This window comes from Bactrocera oleae, chromosome 2 (assembly GCF_042242935.1).
Source record: "Bactrocera oleae isolate idBacOlea1 chromosome 2, idBacOlea1, whole genome shotgun sequence".
NCBI classification, from domain to species: domain Eukaryota; kingdom Metazoa; phylum Arthropoda; class Insecta; order Diptera; family Tephritidae; genus Bactrocera; species Bactrocera oleae.
Window position 1 is genome coordinate 70,849,935 of NC_091536.1, and position 18,994 is coordinate 70,868,928.

Consider the following 18,994-nt stretch of genomic DNA (forward strand, 5'->3'; position numbering starts at 1 on the left):
AATATTAAAATTTACTGAGTGATATGAAAAAGTGCTTCCAATACTAATTACACCATCATTGACCCATTTGTATATAGTATATGTACATATGTGAGTACTAGACAGAGAACTTTTTAAAGCGCTCTCTTCGATTTTTAAGCAAAATTAACGCCGCTACTCTACTTACGTTTGGTTTTCCTATACAATATATAGACTACGATAGTTTGTTCGAGTGCTTCATAATACTTACGCATAGCTTCCGTCCTAAAGTGAAGTAAAAAAGTGTTTATTCAAATTTCTAGAGCTCCACATTTTCTTTACCCCTTGACGTGTCCCCATTAATAAGAAGATCTAGTTTATAACTACCTTAACTTTTTTACCATATATATTTTTTTAACATAGAAAATTTATTACGAACAATTTTCACACAGGAATATACATACATATGTACATTAGTATCTTGTTTTCTAGCTTTTTTTATAACTGAGTCATATTTTCGTATTAATCACGTTTTTAAAATAGCTCACTAAAATTTTAACGAAAACATTTGATTTGTTACATTCCGATTGAAGTTTTGCACTTTCTTAGAAAATACCACCGAGGCGATGTGCTAATGAAATTGTTTGTTTTTCACAAATAAGCGAATGTTACACTAATGCGAATTATATATATTTGTTTATATACAAGTATACCATATATACCATACATACATATGTAATTCTATTTAGTTAAAAAATCGATGGAAAAAATTGAGCTTTTATTTACTTTCCCCAAAAATAGAGAAAATCTTGCCTCCTTCGGTATAAAATTGTGACTCATAAAATTCGGCATAAATTTTCAATTTCGTTGTTTAAGTTTGCGTGAATGTTGGGCAGACGTGCCTAAATGCGTTCACCGATTTAAGCTAAACATAAGCTAAAATAAAGTGTGCGCCTTTAAATGAGATAAAATTTTATATCTTCTATGACGTGATGCCATGTTTGCCGAAGATTGCAAGCGGTGGATGGGCCTTCAGTTTTGCTTTTGCTTTTTTCATATTTTTTTTTCCACTTTTCCCAATGTTTGTGGTACAACGCACTTATCGCTAGAAGCACCCATCCACTCACACAAGCGCACACACGCGCGCTCAACACTTTCATTTTTATTCGTACTTGTGCGGCATCACTTGAGCTAAGCAAGTGAGTGTTCTTTTGCTTAATGCTTAAGTTATGTTGCTATGCATTTGCATATGCGTGTGCTCAATGGTTAAATGCATCTAAATGTGTGTATGTATGTGAGTATGTTTGTGAATTCATATTTCACGGAAAGCATTGTTTGTATGCAGTTTGATATTCAAAGTCCTAAGTATACATGCATACAGCTTGAGTGCTTCATACTCTTGTTTGCCATTCCAAGATTTTATGTGACTTCGTAAGCGCAGTGCCCGCACCATTCCAGCGCTTTCGACGCCAGCTCATTTACTCTTTTACTCTTCTGTGTTACAATTTTACGTTCCCAAGAAGAGCTCATAAAATTCATACATACTAACATCATATACATATGTATATACAAATGTATGTATTTCTGTCACTAGAGTATATACAGATGTAAAATCAAATAAACACCCATAAAAAATACAATTTTTGAATAAATATTTATTGCATTGGGCCACTTTTGTGATTGCTTTTGGCCTCTAAGTTAAAAATAAAATATTATATTATAAAAGGTACGAAAAAGCTGAAATTTGTATTTCTGGAATTGTATTGTAATGTAAACAAATCCAATGTGCTTCAAAAATTGCAAATGTATTAACATATGTAAGTATATACGTCATAGATCTTATAATTGTTTAAATGGCGAAATATTCTGCAGGCAATGAATGCTACTTAAACATATTTGAGTACTTTCGACACATTCAACTGCGTAAATCTCCAATACTTAACTGCAAGATCCATGCTATTTTATAAAGAACGATGTACATATGTATGTATGTATGTAGACACTGAAAACAACTTACTCAACTACATTTTATGTTTTTTTATTTTATATTTTCACGCAATAAACTTATTTCCTCAAAACCTCAAACACTCCAGCCTTGTACTCTTGTCAGAGGCGGCAGAAGAACACGTGCCAAAATGTCAAATCTCAAACTCGCTAATTTTTTTCGAGTTCCGTTAAGCTGATCAGCAAACAAACGACTACCAAGACTAAACAGCAACATAAAAAAATAACGTTCACTTCGGCTAAACCGAAGCTATAATACGTAACGACAACGTAAAACGGTTTGCTAGTTTTTTCTAGCCACGTTATTTGATATACGAGTAAACAACTTTCAACTCGAATTAAGGTTACTTAAAAAAGAAAAAAGATTATTTATCATGATTTTGATCGGTTAGTTTGCATGGCAGGTATGTATTTTAGTGGTCTGATTGGAACAATTTATTTTTCGGATTTGATTTTGATCGGTCAGTTTGTATAACAGCTATATCCTATAGTCATCCGATATCGGCGGACCCGACAAACTTATGTGCCGCTTCTGGGAAAGAAAAGAACATGTGCGAAATATCAGAAAGATATCTCAGAAACTGTGTGACTAGTACGCGTATATACAGACTGGCAGACGTGGCTAAATTGACTCTTCTCGCCACGCTGATCATTTATACAAGTATGTACACATGTATATAACATGCAAACTCCGTGGCAATCTAAATATTCAGGGTATAAATATAAATTGTACCGAAATACCAAAATTCTCATCGAATACTCTGACAACATCAACAACCAGCAAAATGAAGTATGTATGCTATGTACCTACGATTACATCGATATTTTAAACAGAAGTAATATAATCAGTATGATTATATACTTTCTAAGAAAGTTTATCTGAAATGAGCATAATGCCGAAAATAATATACATATGTACATAAGTATGTATACTTAAGAACATATTTAATCCAAATCAATTTATTATTCTTGTTGAAAAAGACTTTTTCATTTAAATCTCAACGCCATTTTTCCTATTCATAGTTGTGACTTGGTGTGATCTTCATAAGTTCAAAACGTTAATGAATTACAACTAAAATCTAAAGCATAATCCATTTAATACCCCTCTGCACCACAGATGTTAAAACACATTAATCCAAATAAAAAAGTGAGCTACTCATTTCATTGTACGTGGATATATTATATAATATATAAATAACATTGAACAATTTATTACTGTTAATATTATGGAATTTTTTTGATATTATGTAATTTCTCGTCAATTAACACAAATAATTTGGCACACAGACTTCCATGAAATATTTTTCGCCCGATTATCACATTCTGAAATTTATTTTTTCCCCCCATACAAACTAAGTACTTTAAATAAATGCCTTATTAACGCACAGGCACATAAACAAATATGTAAATACAAAAGTACATAGACCTATTCTGCATAACAACAACGTTGCCTTGACGAAAATTGTTTCGACAAATTTGCAAGATTTGAACAAAGCGTTTAACGGCAGGCCAAACCGATAAATGCCAAAGAATAAACCAAGTAGAAAATCTTCAAATCAAATATATACAGATATTAAGGGAAAGTAAGAGCAACAAAATTATGGTTGTAGATATGTAAATAAGTTTGGTTCAATTTTGCTTGACCAAATTTTTCTCAAATATTTGATAATAGTAAGTCAGTTTTGGATTTTTAGCTAGATAAAACAATAAATAATTAAACGCAATTAATACTCTCACGTTGAATGGAAACACATCAGATTTATAATTAGAGCATTGTAGAAAGCCGCTGTGAAATTTTTTGAAGAATTGTTCAAATACGTACTAAATTTCCACTATTTATTTAGTGACATTTTATTGACTAGAACAGTTTGACCCTGCCTAATGCACCTAAGCATATGTATATATAAATTAATATCATATGTGTATTTGTTGTTAGAATATTATAAATCCATTAGTGACTGGTCCGCTCGCTAGCAGTTTTACGGATACGGATGTGCGGCTAAGTACAGACCAAATTCATATACATACATACATATGTGTATGTGTCCAGCGTGAGGGGCGTGTAGGTGACCTATAATAGTGCAAAGAAACACAATATTATGCTTACTGGAATAAAAGATTCACTGGTTGCACAATTGTGATGAGTTGTTGTTGTCAAGGGAACAAATTTTGTTGGTAATTATTTTCGTATTAGGCTTTTAGCCAAACTTGTTGTTATTATTGTTGTGAAGGCTTTCGTTGTCGTTTTAATAAGTAACAACGGCAAAAAAGTAAGGTGTGAAATGTCTACAAACATGCATTTATTTTAGCAAACCTATTTTCCTAGAGCAATATTATTTTTTTTAGTGTAAAAGAAATACTAGTATGTACAGGTTGGTTGAAAAGTGAGTAGTGCTCACCACTTCTAGCTCCAATTTTTTTTCTCAAGTTGGTACATCTGTCGTGAAAACACATGCAAAGTTACAAGTCATTCTGTCAAATAATTCTTTGTTTACAAGCCATTTGAAGTTGACGTGTCAGAGTATTTTTTTATTATGGAAAAACTTTAATATCGCGAAGTGATTAGATTCTTTGTTTTAAAATGTTTAAAAGCAAATTAAATTTATGAACACTTGTTAAAAGTGTATAAGAAGTCTTCACTTTCAAAACGCACCGGCTGATGAATTTTTTTCATTCAATAAATTAAAGTACGAGTTGCTTGAGCTTGAGCAGCTACTACTACCTCTTCAGAAACCTGAAACAACTCCTTCGTGGAAGGCGTCTTTCTTAATTTTTTAATTTCGAGCGCAGCAACTTTTCAACCAACCTGTACGTACATATACCATACTTTGTAGCTATTTTAAATTCTCTTTAGCTCGTTCAATATTTCGGTTCCATGGATAGACATGAACATATTTATAAGTTCAAATAAATATGTACATATGTAAAAGTGTGTACAAAAGATGTGAAGCAGTTGAGCGTGTTGATACACCTTTCGCACAGTTGCATTTATGACCATTTTTACATTTCAATGCGAACGCTTAACAAATAATGCGACGGATGTTGTGGTCTGACCTCAACCTTAACTTAAAATTTTCATCGATGAACAATAAAAGGCACAACAACAATAAAGAAAGCATTTACAATGGTATATATTTTGACTCCACATTTACATACAATACATACGTATTGACTAAAATAACAGCAAAGTGTAGTGGGAAAATATCATGCATGTATGTACATACATATATGTACATATGTAAGTATATTTTTGCTTACACATATTTATAACGTGTCGTTGCAAAGTAAGATCGCTTTGTCGATTTGTACTTGTATCAGACATATGTACAATGTACATGTGTATACATATGTATGTAAGTATCTAAATGAAATTATCTCTGACTGCTGGTTGCTAAGTTGGTACCTTACAGTGTTCTCGGTACTTAACACGAAAATCATTTCTATTATCTGTTTTTCAATCATATCTATTTACAAATGTATGTATATAAGTACATATATGTGCAATTCCTCCATATAAAGTTCAATTCATTTTCAAAACAGTGAGAAGGTCCCTTCGAAATGGTAATGTTTCGTATACAAAACTAGGTATCCAAAATACGAATAGAACTTTCATAGTGATACAGTATAATATTTGGCTTGTCCGTAATAAAGAGGTCCGAAAACGAGAGGTTATTAAACCATAAAAATAAGTCTAGCAATAATTTTATTGGTGGTTTTGGCTCCCGATTTCAACTTATAGGAAGTTTCCGCTTATCCGAAGCTTTACAAAGTAGATGTAACTTTGCATATTTGATGTGGGCTGTCACTAAACCTCACTTAATGCCACAAATCTACTAAATCCGCAAAATCAAAAATAAATAGATAAAGTTTTTTTCATGCAAAGAAACTGCATGACTACTTTTTTATTTAAAGAATCTTAATTGAAAACAAGTGTCTAGCCATCCTCTGGTTTCAGAAATTTTTTTATTTCATTTATTTGCATTTTATTTACATTCTTTTGTGCAACGTCACTGTGTTTAGTTATTAGTAAATGAGCCGGAACATAAAACTTACACACATTCAAACATACATGCATATGTATGTACATCTGTGCATTGCATATGTATGAAAATTTATTGCCGTTAAAACGAAAACATACATTAATCACCCAAGAATTTGCACACAAAATGAAAACTGCAACTTAAACTGTCACACGTTGTCCTGCTGTGGGATTCCCTAATGGAACTTGTTGTTACCGTCTGTGCGAGCACAAGAATTATCGAAATTAAAACCAGTCTTGCTGCGATATTCGCATCGACAGACACTTTATAGACGTTGGACTTGCTAATATTCGCTGTAAATTCTCGCCAGTTCCAAGACACCAGATCAAGTTCAAGTATATATGTACATAAATGTTTGTATGTACAGATGTATAAACTCGTAGCTCACTTTATATTTACAAACTTCGGATCTGCTCATTGCAATACCCAGAAAGCGTTGCTCTGCTTGAGTTGATCGTAAAGGCTAGGTCTACATTCATGTATGCGCGTTTCCCTAGAACAATTTAAATTGGGATTTTCCCAATCATCCAAAGCATCATCATCGGTATTAGTTTACTTTGTTTTATGATTCGGATGACTATTGCTAAAGTTTGCAGATATTTTATGTTCTTAATTTCCTAAATACAATATATACATGTGGGTACTACATATACATAAGTACATATGGATGAGTGTACCAAGGAGCAATTATGCTTCACAAAAATTCAATTGGCCGACTTGCCAAGCACTTTTTTGTGCGTATGTAAAACACATGTGTATTCGGTGTGTGTATTCACTATATATCTATACTGCTCACTCTCATGCCTTTTTCTGAGTTATTGCTGACCATAAATCCATCATAGCTGAAAATTGTCAGTTATGACTGTAAATCTATCATAAGTGAAAAATTCTTTTGCGCAATAAATAATATAATTTTTATTTCTTTAATAAATTCAAAACTTTTAATTAAAATTAATTATATTAATATACATATTTACATAAAAATTGAGGGCAATAAAAATATGATTAAAAAAATTAATTATGAAAAGAAATTTTCACTTAATTCCATGCTTGTTCCTCTTAAAAGCTCTATTGTACGTGTTTCGCCAGTTCATGCATATTTCGAAATATTTAAAAATGCCTAAATAAAAATGAAAATTAACTAAAAATATAATTTTATTTGAAACTTAATAACTTAGTATATTATATTTGAACACTTTTTCGTTATTTATTTATTTTTAATGAAACAAAAATTGTTATTGCTTAGGAGCACGCAACACTTTTGGTTTATCGCACAGAATAACAGCTACATAAGTAGGTATTCACGAATCGCATTTGTTGATACCTATTATTCTCATGTTTTGATTTCAATTTGTTTATTAGCATATACCATATAATATCGCAGTAGTGTACTCAAGTTTTACACTACGTTATTGGTCAATTGATTTATATCGTCATTGTAATCATAGCACTAATCGCAAGCAAAATTCCCAATTTGTATGCTCCGTCACACTTGCGAGCATTTACATACATACATATGTACATATGCCTGCAGATTTATTTTATTAATGGCTATGTACATGCATATAGATATACAAAGTATATTTTTATGCATACAGCACGGGCGCTTGCTATTTGTAGATTCTGCAGAATTTTCAAAAATGGAAAGCATTTCACTCTAAAAGTTGATTACTCATTGACAAAGCCGCATGATGAAAAAGACTCGCGCCGTTGAAAATCGTATGCATTCAACTCACGATAAGTTTGTCGATGTTTTTCCCTTCTTTTTGTTTTTCTTTTGTAGTAATTGCTGGTGACTCGTTTGACAACAGACAATCATGCGCCCAATTGTCTTCGAAATTGTTGTCACATAATATAGCTTAAATGCTTTTCTTCGAAGTCACATTATTTTTTGCCAATTTCATTTCGGTTTTAGTACACACATAAATGTCCACATTGGTATGTATGTATATTTAAATAAGTTATTATATACATATGTACATAAACAAAACAATTCTTTATCTCGCATTCGTAATTCCTACAGTTTAAGCGTTGGAATTCGACAATTACAAGAGGAAATGTTTTCGTGAACCTACCAACCATTCATAAAACTGCGAGGAACTTGCTAATTTTTACTTCATTTTTAAGGACAGTGTTTCCCAAACTAATAATTTATATACAAATACATATGTATGTGCATATTTACATACAAGCAACAGTCTCAACAACAAATATAGAATATTTTTTTTCTGTTTTATATGACATCCTTGAATTCAACTAATATAACGGCATAATAAATTATTTTTTATTTCACTTGAGTCTGGACTATTTAGGATTATTTTATTACAGGTGTATGACGCGTCTGAAATTTGTAGTTGTGAATTAATATTTTTCCGCCAGTTTGATGTCTCCCTGTAATTCTAGGCGCGAAGCAGCCATAGAATCGGAACCGTATTTACATTTTTTTACCATAAATATGTATATTAACTGAGATATGAACGTTATGAACGAAAACTATAATTTAGTTATCTAACTTATTGTTATGTGATTATGTTACTTCATGCAGAAGACTACCCTGAAAAGATTTAGTTTTTATACCACTTTATCAACAATATCAGTTTATTATACCCTTAACAGGGTATATTAAATTTGCCACGAAGTTTGTAATACCCAGAAGTTAACGTTGTAGACCCTATAAAATATATACATATATAAATGATTAGAATATGGGCTGATTTGATTTAGCCCTGTCCGTCCGTCCGTCTGTATATACGCGAACTAATCCCTCAGTTTTTAAGCTATTGATCTGAAGTCTTGCACCTGTCCTTTTCTCACTAAGAAGCTGCTCATTTGTCGGAACGGCCGATATCGAACCACTATAGAATATAGCTGTCATACAAACTGAACAATCGGAATCAAGTGTTTGTATGGACAACTCTTTCATTTGACGTAATATCTTTACGAAATTTGGCATGAGTTAGTTCCAAAGCAACAATGTAATCTCCGAAGAAATTGTATAGATCGGATGACTATAGCATATAGCTGCCATATTTACTGAACGATCGGAATAAAGTGCTTGCGTGGAAAACTTTTTTATTTGACGAGGTATATTCACGAAATTAAATCGGAATCAAGTTCTTGTAAGGATACTTTGTATTTGTGAATGGTATTATAGCTTCGGAAACTCATCTAATCCTCTAACAAGGGTGTAACCCAATTTAATTTTTAGCTAGATTAATTATGTTTTGCAACTGACACTTCATCAAAACAAACGAAATAAAAGAATCACTACCAAACCTCATAATTTAATTGTTTCTCACAGCCTCTTGCCAAGCCATAGCAATTCTTTTGGAACATACATACATATGTATGTTCATGTGTGCCTTGAAAGAGAAGCCTCTCTTTGCCATTACAATTAAACACATTTACATGCGCTTATAATTAACTAACATACTACATGTGTTTTATTTCCAGATCGAACCAGATCTTGGCACCTAATAACCTAGCAATAATAAATAAATAATATAAATGAAAATGAACTTGTGTTCCGACACACACGACTTTTAATTATATTCACCAAAACCATAAACTAAACGGGTCATATCATTATTGCGCTTCATAATTATATAATTTTTTATATAATATATGCACATATGTACATATGTAAGTAAAATTAATGATCAATTCCTTGAAAAACTTTACTTATTTTTTAAACAGAACTCGAACTTGTGCGTGTGTTTTTCAAATTGGCAAGTGCTTTATTTGTTTTAAGTTCTATGCAAATGCTGCATACATCTGTTCCATTTACCGCCTCCAATTTGTTTACATTCGCATAACAATAAAAATAAAGTTAAGTGCTTTCATTTCTGAATTAATTTTCAAAAACGTATTTATTTTGATTATTAGTACACTAATTGATTGCTAATCCAGCGCAGGCTTTGATTAGTTGTACAGTTGTCTTAAATTTTCCCTGATCGCAAATGTCACTTTTATAATTTGAATTATATATAAAATGTTGTGTATATAAGTATGTACATATGTGTTTTTGGATGTACGAACTTCTGTACAAGGAAGTTTTTTTATAACGAATAAATTTCATAAATTTTAAAATTAAAATTTTTCACTATAAGTTTTCTGTTAGTCAGGGCATATAAGTCCGTGGCGATCATCAACAATTATTTTTTGTACAAATCATAATCTTTACTGCACACGAACTGAATGATCGATATCGTCTTGTCACGTATCTTAAAAATTAAGCAGTTTTGGAACTAAACAATATTCGAATGTGCCCAGAAAAGTTAAGTCTAACGAATGTTCCTTGATAATTTCGCTATAATTACATTAACGTAGAGCAATGTAAAACGGTAATTCCAAATCTTATTGTACTTTGTTCTTGTTTGATAAAACTCGCAAAGAATACAAAGGAATCATCTTTCACCATAAAGGCTAGATAGAGAGCACAAAGACAATTTCGAAAACTGGTGAAAGGAATGCAACGGCATATACAAGTATGTATATACAAGTAGTTTATCATGAAGAATATTTTGATAACCAAAAAAAGTCGTTTAGCACTGATAAGACAAAGAGCAACCCTCGTATCATTCATTTTCCAGTTTAAACAATCGATGGAAAATATGCTGTTAATAGGTTTTTTGTGCTTCATAAAGCGAAGATCCGATTTCAAATGATTTGACGAAATATGAGTACGGGGTACTATGTAAGTATGTAGGTAATGCATAAATTGGCTGAAATATTTTGTTATTCATAAATAAATGGAATAAACAGGAACACCTTCCCATTACACAATCTATGGATGGCCTGAGCGCTCATAACTTGCAGCACTACTGGTGGGAATCCTTGCGTGAGTGGTTAACACCAACCGATATGCGAACCACACAATGAATACCATGAATACTGTAAATGCACCAAATAGCACACCTATATATAATATATACACACACACACATACACACAATATTTGCCATGTTTGTATATGCCAGCACTTTCTGCTTCACTCATAAGCGGTCGTTTGATATTTGCTTCACTGATTTATTATTAAATTTGTGTCGTTGCGGCTGTCAATCCTTTTACTATAATTCGCTTTCGCTGGCTGTAACTCTTTCATAACTTATATGTTGTTGTCGCTCGTATTTAAATAATATTTGTTGTTGATTTTTCACAACGATACCGTCATTGTGCGGTGTTTAGAGATCCTAGTCACGTTGTAGTTGGGTCGCTGCGAAAGGCCCAATGCAATCGACACACAAACATACCTACAACCATTTGAGTTACATTGGTAAATACTATATACTGAATATATGTATACGCAAAATTATATGTAGATACTATGCAGCGAAGTCATCAACTACTTCTGAACTGCCTTATAACTAGTACAACCTACAAAATCTACTAGTCAAGTGATTAAATTTTTTCAACACTATTTACCGATATTTTTACGTGTCATACAAGTCGTCTCAATTGCCACATTTTAAACAGCAATACGTCAACTATTTCAAAGAAGATAAGAAACTTATCTAGTTTTCTTTACATATGTATATCCTTAGGAACAATTTTGATACCGAAGCCTTTCAAGTCGTTCATGTTATCTATTTGAGAACTGCCAATATGCTGTTCCAAAAATAGGCAAAGATCTGGTATTATACTAACTAGTTCGATTTTAAACATAAATTACTGGTTAGGAACTAGTCCTTTCGTGCCTAGTTGAATGTTTTCTGCAGGGTAGTTATGCGATAGTGCATTGAGTAGGTGCTTCACTTGAAATAAATCGCTGCGATATCAATAATGATTAAATCATGTGTAGATGCGCATGTGTGGCACATAAAAATATTTGTGAATACGGTTATATGAAAGCGCTTAAATGCTGAAATATGGGTGTGACAAAACATTTGAAAGAAATATTTCAATAGCGACATTACTGCTGACGACGTATGTGTATAATTATATAAATACGAGGTGTGCTCGACGTGAATTTTAAAATTAAAATTTCACGAGTTCGGAGAGTACAATTGTCAAACAATAATGTAGCCAAAATTAAAGAGAACCTTAAAGGGTCGCGTTTTAGAAGCATAGATGACATTAAAAGCGCATCGCTTAAAAAGTTAAAGAGTTTCGACGAAAAAGCGCTGGCATATATAAGTGCAAAATAGCGAAGGGGGACTATTTAGAGGTCGACAGCATTAATGTAGACAAATGTGTAAATATTTTTTTTTACTAAAAACGAAAATTCTCGTTATTTTTTGAACACACCCCGTATATTTGCAATACCATAATTTCTGCGCCGATATTACATTACAGATGAACTCTCTCTCTTGTAAGCGAGTGGCAAAAGAACGCGCGCTTAAGTATGAAAGTTAATGTTGATTCTCTTATTGATATTTAATTTGATTTTGATTTGATAATTGTAATAATTGTTGTAATCTAAATTGTCTGAAACTTTGATAAAGTCACCACAAAAGGCCAGCACGACAATTAAAGCTGTCTTTGATTCGCCATTTCGCTGCTAGCTATCTTTACTCGCTGTTCTCTTATAAAAAAAATGCATTTAAAAGCATTCGAGTTGAATTCGTACAAGAGAGCGGTTACTTCATTAAATTGGTATAACCGCTATCTTTAATGCTGTGCAGGGTTGCACCACAAGTGCTGCCTGTTTGTTTGAACATGTCGTATATTTTGGCTACTCTCTAACGCTCGGCGAATCAAAGACAGCTTATACTATAGAAAACGAAACACTGTCAGCAAAATGCATTTTTCTCTCCTCATCCTTCTCACTGTTAGCTACTAGAAATTATGTTATTAAGTGGTAATTTAGTGCTTGATTCCCACAAAAACCAGTGAAAATAAATCCACTCACCTAATTCGCTGTCCGTTCAATCTGGCAACACGATCTGTATATTCGTCTGTGCATATGTATGCGCTTTTACTGTAGTCAATTTAATCCTGCAATGTCGCAAAGTCAATTGCTTTAAGCGCCTTACTTATTGCCATGCAACCATAATCGGTAGCAACGAATTGCCGCTTTATTCCCGTTACACTTTTTCTTTTGTTTCCGCGCTATTGTTATCTTAGCAGCTCAAGTTGCCCAAGTTGATATTGATAATTTTGCATTCTTTCACATTCCACTACAAAGTCTAGGTTCGGCCCTCTATCTGGCTCACAAGTCAAGCCGCTTACAATAAAATGTGCTTGCCAAGCCATTTCAACAGCATCTTGTCCATCTGGGCTATCTTGGCCATTGGCCACTTGTAATTGGCAACGAATAATGCCACCAGCCACCAATCGTTCCAGTAAATCGCCTTCGTTGCCGTTGCAGTCGACACAAAAGGGTCGCAAGTGTGAATAATAATAAGCGCACACACATTCTTACATACATGCACAAATATAATGAAACGATGTCAAGCGATGATCGATAAACTATATCAATTGCGATACAATGTTATATGCTGCGGCTGCCGTCTGTTACACGGTGTTATAAGTTTTCATTTTTCGATAGTCAGTTTCCGTTGTCCTTGTGGTGGCATAAGTGATGCATTTTGGGTTAGTGAACTCTTGTAGCACCGTCAATATTGTCACAATCACTTTTAATTATCATTATTTGAGTAGTTGGGAGCTTCGACTGTTGGAAAAAATCGCAGAGTTTAATTCGCATATACACAGATTCATACATGCACACGTACATACATACAAATTAATGTGGCTTTATTTCAATCTTGCAGTAGCAATGGTAAATGGATTACTTTTAATATCCACTTTTTTGGTCCGTATTTAAACTGAGTATATACATACATATGTACATTTACTCGTACAGGCCATCCAGAGTGAGTTTTTAATTTTTTTCCTAATTTATTTTTAACAAAGTTTTTGATAATAACGGGTGACCCAAGTAGAGATAATTTTTTCAATAGATTTTTTTGACAGATTACGCATAAGTCGTGTCAAGCTGTCATGTTATTTTTATTTAGTATTGTTTGGTATTTTATCATGGAAAGACCTATGCCATAACCAACTTTCGACTTTATCACGAAAATTTACGTTGTGTGAACAATGTGTTTCGCGCGCTTCGCTCAACTTATGGTCAATATAATCGGCCTACTGAGCGTATAATTATTCGTAATACTCTCATCTTGAGACCCAGCATTCATTATTGAATAATATTCGACCGAATAGACCACGTCCAGCAAGCAGTAAAGAATATAGCTGCCGTAGCTGAGAGTGTACACGAAGACCGTGGAGAGTCGATTCGGCGCCGTTCGCAGCAACTCTGACTGACGTATGGAACGACTTGGCGCATTTTACGTCGAGATTTTCCCAAGCGACATCGCTTCGATCTATGGGCTCTTGAGAAGCTCCAAAAAGAACCGACGTTTTCGAGCCAAATTCGGTCAGCGATGAAGCCCATTTCTGACTCAATGGGTATGTAAACAAGTAAAATTGCCGCATTTGGGACTGAAGAGATTCAAGAGCTTCACTTTTTGGGCGATTGGCTACCAAGATCGTGTGATATCACACTGTTAGACTTTTTCCTAAGGGGATATGTAAAGTCTAAAATCTTGCGGACAATTCCGCTTCGATTCAGGTCTTGAAGCAAAACATCCCGTGTGTCATTCGCCAGTTACCAGTCGAAATGCTCGAACGAGTCATCAAAAATTGGACTCTACGGATGGACTATCGGGGACATATCCGCGGCTAACATCTGAAAGAGATAATCTTCAAAAAATAAAAGCCTAAGAATGTTCTTTCAATTTACAATAAACATGCCACATTAAATTTAAATTATCTTTATTTTTTTTTATGTAGGTAATCTTGAAATTGATCACCCTATTTTTTCATACATGTTGATCTTTTATAAAATTATAACTATTTTTGGAAATTTTTATTGAATTATTCCAAATTTTCGCATCTTTTTCAAATATATGCGCAAACATTTTTGGTTGTTTTTCAGTTTTGCTCCTTAAAAATTTTAAAAACAAGTGTTCCTAACAAAAACATATAGTTCTTAACAGTATTAAAAAGCGGATTACTTAAAATCGATTTTTTTGTGGTATCTAAAATGTATGGTAAAAAATGCTAGACCACAGCCAATAGGATAGTCTCGAAATATAAATTATTGCATTACTTATCAGTCTTTTATAGAATCTGTTCCAATCGAAACTTTTTCATACACACCAACACTATTTCTATATGTGTTCATATATGTATATACACGCATGCAAATTTATGCAAATAAATATAAAAATTTACCTTTTGTATCTAATAGAATCATGTATAAAATATTGCTCATAACCGTTTGCTAAACTAATAAATATATTATTTTTATCTTTTTGCAGATCTTCGTTGACTGAAAATTGGAGCTATAAAATCAAAATATTAACAATATTAAACAGATATTGGTGAAAAGTGCGGCAGAATATCACTTGCTTGCGAAAAACGAATCGTAAATACGCTGACACTTGAAATTGCACACCAACAACCATCGCACTCGCGCTCCACACCTCGCCTCTACACACATACAGACATAGGCACACATGTGGAACGTTGCAACAGCTGCGCTAATCCATTAGAGGCAACGAATGTGATTGACTGACAACTAAAACTAAAATATTTATTTATCAATAGGGATAATTTGTTGTTGTTTCAACAATTTCCTACCACGCCTCCGTAATCGCTGTAACGCATATTTACCTTACCTGGCGCTTTACTTTTATTGGAATTTGTTGTTATTGCTTTTACTGTCAGCGGTAAATACAATACGCATTGTTGCAGCGAAATTGTGATTGCAAATTACGACGGCAACAACAACAACAAGAGCAACGAGTCTCAACTTCAGGAATTTCTATTCAGACTATACATTTCGCACATCGCCGCCAAAATTGTGCTTAAACCGGAGATTCGTCGCCAAAATGATAGGACGTCTATTTCGTGCACACGGTGAATTTTGTGCTTCCCATCCGTGGGAGGTTATTGTGGCGCTACTCACGCTGACGGCATGCATGCTGACAGTTGACAAGCAAGCCGGTGGTGGCGGCGTCGGCGCTGGCGTTGCCTCAATGGCCGCGTCATCGGCAACATCCAGTCGACATCGTCCCTGTCACGGTTGGAGTCAGTCGTGTGACGGTCTGGAAGCCGAGTACAATGCCGCCGACGTGATACTGATGACGATTGTACGCTGCACGGCAGTGCTTTATTGCTACTACCAGTTTTGCAGCCTGCATAAGCTCGGTTCCAAATACATTCTAGGTGAGTACCTACACGAATATGTACGGTCATACGTAAGTTTTATGTTAAGGAACACTTGCATTGAAAACAAACCATTGATTTAGGGAAAGTTTTTGTTTACTTTATTAAAAACTCAAATTTTTATTTTATTTATAAAAGTATTTTATAACCGATAGAAAAAGATATTATCTAGTCATCATACATGTATGTCAGTGCAGCTTTTCCTTTTACAGTCGTGGTTAAAACTGTCCCAGGTCAATGATATTAGGTTAGATAGGCAAACAGAAGCTACAAATTCTTTGAAGTAAAATTAAACTCGAGATCGAACCAGTTATCAAATAAAATTATGCACAACCAATAAATTTTCTCCTAAACTCTTTTAAATGACCTTATATTACCAAAAATAGCCACGCAAGAGAGTCACGAATCGGACAAAAAGCTGCTATAAAGCAATTAGACTGGCTTTTCTCAAGTGAAGATAGAATAGCAAGCAAGCTTTAATGAGGTATCCCTAAACTCTCTTATAGGAATGCTCGAACATAGCGTACAGTAAGGGCCAAATCGAAGAGCTTAAGCTTTTGCATACTAAAAGTATCGCTGTTATCTCACACGATGTCAAAAGATATTCCCTTTGCGGCGGTGTGAAAAAGTTTACATATTGCGAGCATGACCATAGCCGCTTTTAACGCTCCGGCGACGATTTTAAAATTAATTTAGGTAAAAGTTAAAGCAGAATTAATAAAAAACTTAATTAATAAAAATAGCTTTATTAAATTCTTATTAATAACTTCTACGTATACGTCATTAAAAAGTATTAGATATTTAACCTACATACGATTAGATTTGTATTGTAGCATTTAACTTTTTTTAACTTCCCGCTAAGAAAATGGAAAATTTTCTAAAAATCGGGAAGATATTGGTTTCACCCCATTTTGCAAAAATCGAGTTCTCAACAGATCTCGACGTTCTGAGGGTCGAGGAAGCTTCCCCGAACATTTCTACGATGATGTCCGTATGTCTGTATGTATGTGTGGATGTATGTGTGTGTGTGTGGATGTATGTGACCCTCTTATAACTATTAAACTGCTCAACCGATTTGAATAAACTTAACGGCATTCCAAAGGGTTTCATTGCACTTGAATTTCGTGTAAGTTTGGACCCAATCGGACCAGTAGATTTCGAGAAATCTCAAAAATAAAAATTTTGAAAAATCGTTTTTTTCGAATTTTTTCCAAACGACTTGACCGATCGACACCAAAAACTAATCAGTTCTAAACCTTGAAGAAACACATCTTTGCCGCAAACCGGGTCGAAATCGGTTGATTTACTTGCTAGATATCGAAAACGAAAAATTTCGAAGAGCTCAAAAGCAGTGAAAAAAGCGAAATTTGAAATTAGAGGGAAGTTGCAGGGATGGCCCTTGAGGCCAACCGTTTTCCACATTTTTTTAAAAGGTATCACTTAACACTATCACGAAATGTGTATTCCGTTATGCTAAAAACACGTGCTACAGATCAAAATGCACTATACATATATATATGTCACATAAACACATATATATATATATATGTATATATATATAGTGCATATAGAGTACGTATCTCATTCGTTATTAGTATTTGCTTTATTGGTTATTGACCAAAATAATGACCACCAACGAGTTTACTCATTTGTTTACCCGGACTTTTGAAAGCATTGACAAAAAAGCGCATGCTTGAATGACTCTTAAAGTGCCCTTAAAACGATTGTGCTCTTATTCACCTAAATTGGGGGGTAATCACAGTTCAATGCTTCGCTGACAATGGTAAGGTTGCAGTTATTAAATATCGACGCACATGCGTAGTTTCACAATAATTTTAGCATAGTAATATTTTTTTATTACTTGTTGGTGACCATCAACGTTGAGCGATTGAGCATTGGCCTCGAAATTCATGATTGAGGTGTAAAATTTGCACTACTGACTGACTGATTGAAGAGTATATAGACGAACGGATGCACACGCAGGCATTAGCTTGCCTATGGCTATCTGATGGTAACCTTCAACGTAAACAGCGAAACAATATTTATTTGGAATTTGCCGTTTCGCTTGAGCTTTACACGCGATAATTAGTTTTGAACTCGGATTTTTAGTTTCGATGTTCAATCGGCGACTACTTGTTGGTAATCATACCAATAAGACTCCATACATATGAACATATTAATTCATTTTCATATGTCTGTATTACCAATACATACCATTTGCTGGCCGCGCTTAGAAACCGAAATGTTTGTTGTAGCTATTGCTTTCGCAAATTACAAGTGCAAGTGAGTTAATGCTAATAGAATAAGCTAACATTATCTTAAACGCAAATAGATGTTTAAACATAAAATATGATGTCATCGTTGAGGAGTTTTGCTAGATTTATGCTTTATATTGAGCCAAAAGTGAAATTATTTAGCCACGGAGACCGTGAAACCTCTGTAAATGAAGCTTGATTTCCCGGCTTGTGGCACATCCCAAACAAATGCATTGAATCTACAGTTCTTCGAGCATAACTGTATATGCATGTGTGCTCATATGTATTCGTGTATTTTAGAGCCGTAACACTTGTTAGAAAATTTTCTAAATTTTTGTTTATTCACATAAATTAATCATTTGGATAACGGCAAGAAAACCTTACTCCATTTACCATTTCAATGTCCATGCTTAAACCACGGTTAACACACACAAACATACATACTTATGTACAATACATATAAGTACACATATGTGCATCTACTATTGCGGCTAATAGCGTATG

The 18,994-nt window shown here is 33.7% G+C and overlaps 1 protein-coding gene across 2 annotated transcripts in view; it reads left to right on the forward strand.

Annotated features, from left to right (window-relative positions):
- Positions 1-18,994, forward strand: part of Hmgcr (HMG coenzyme A reductase) — a 47,731-nt gene that overhangs the window by 22,286 nt on the left and 6,451 nt on the right. For both annotated transcript variants that reach the window (XM_070105602.1, XM_036368121.2), the window contains exon 3: positions 15,326-16,235. In XM_070105602.1, the coding sequence (XP_069961703.1) occupies positions 15,899-16,235 (337 nt within the window). In that variant the 5' untranslated portion in view covers positions 15,326-15,898. The remainder of the gene's footprint in view (positions 1-15,325; positions 16,236-18,994) is intronic.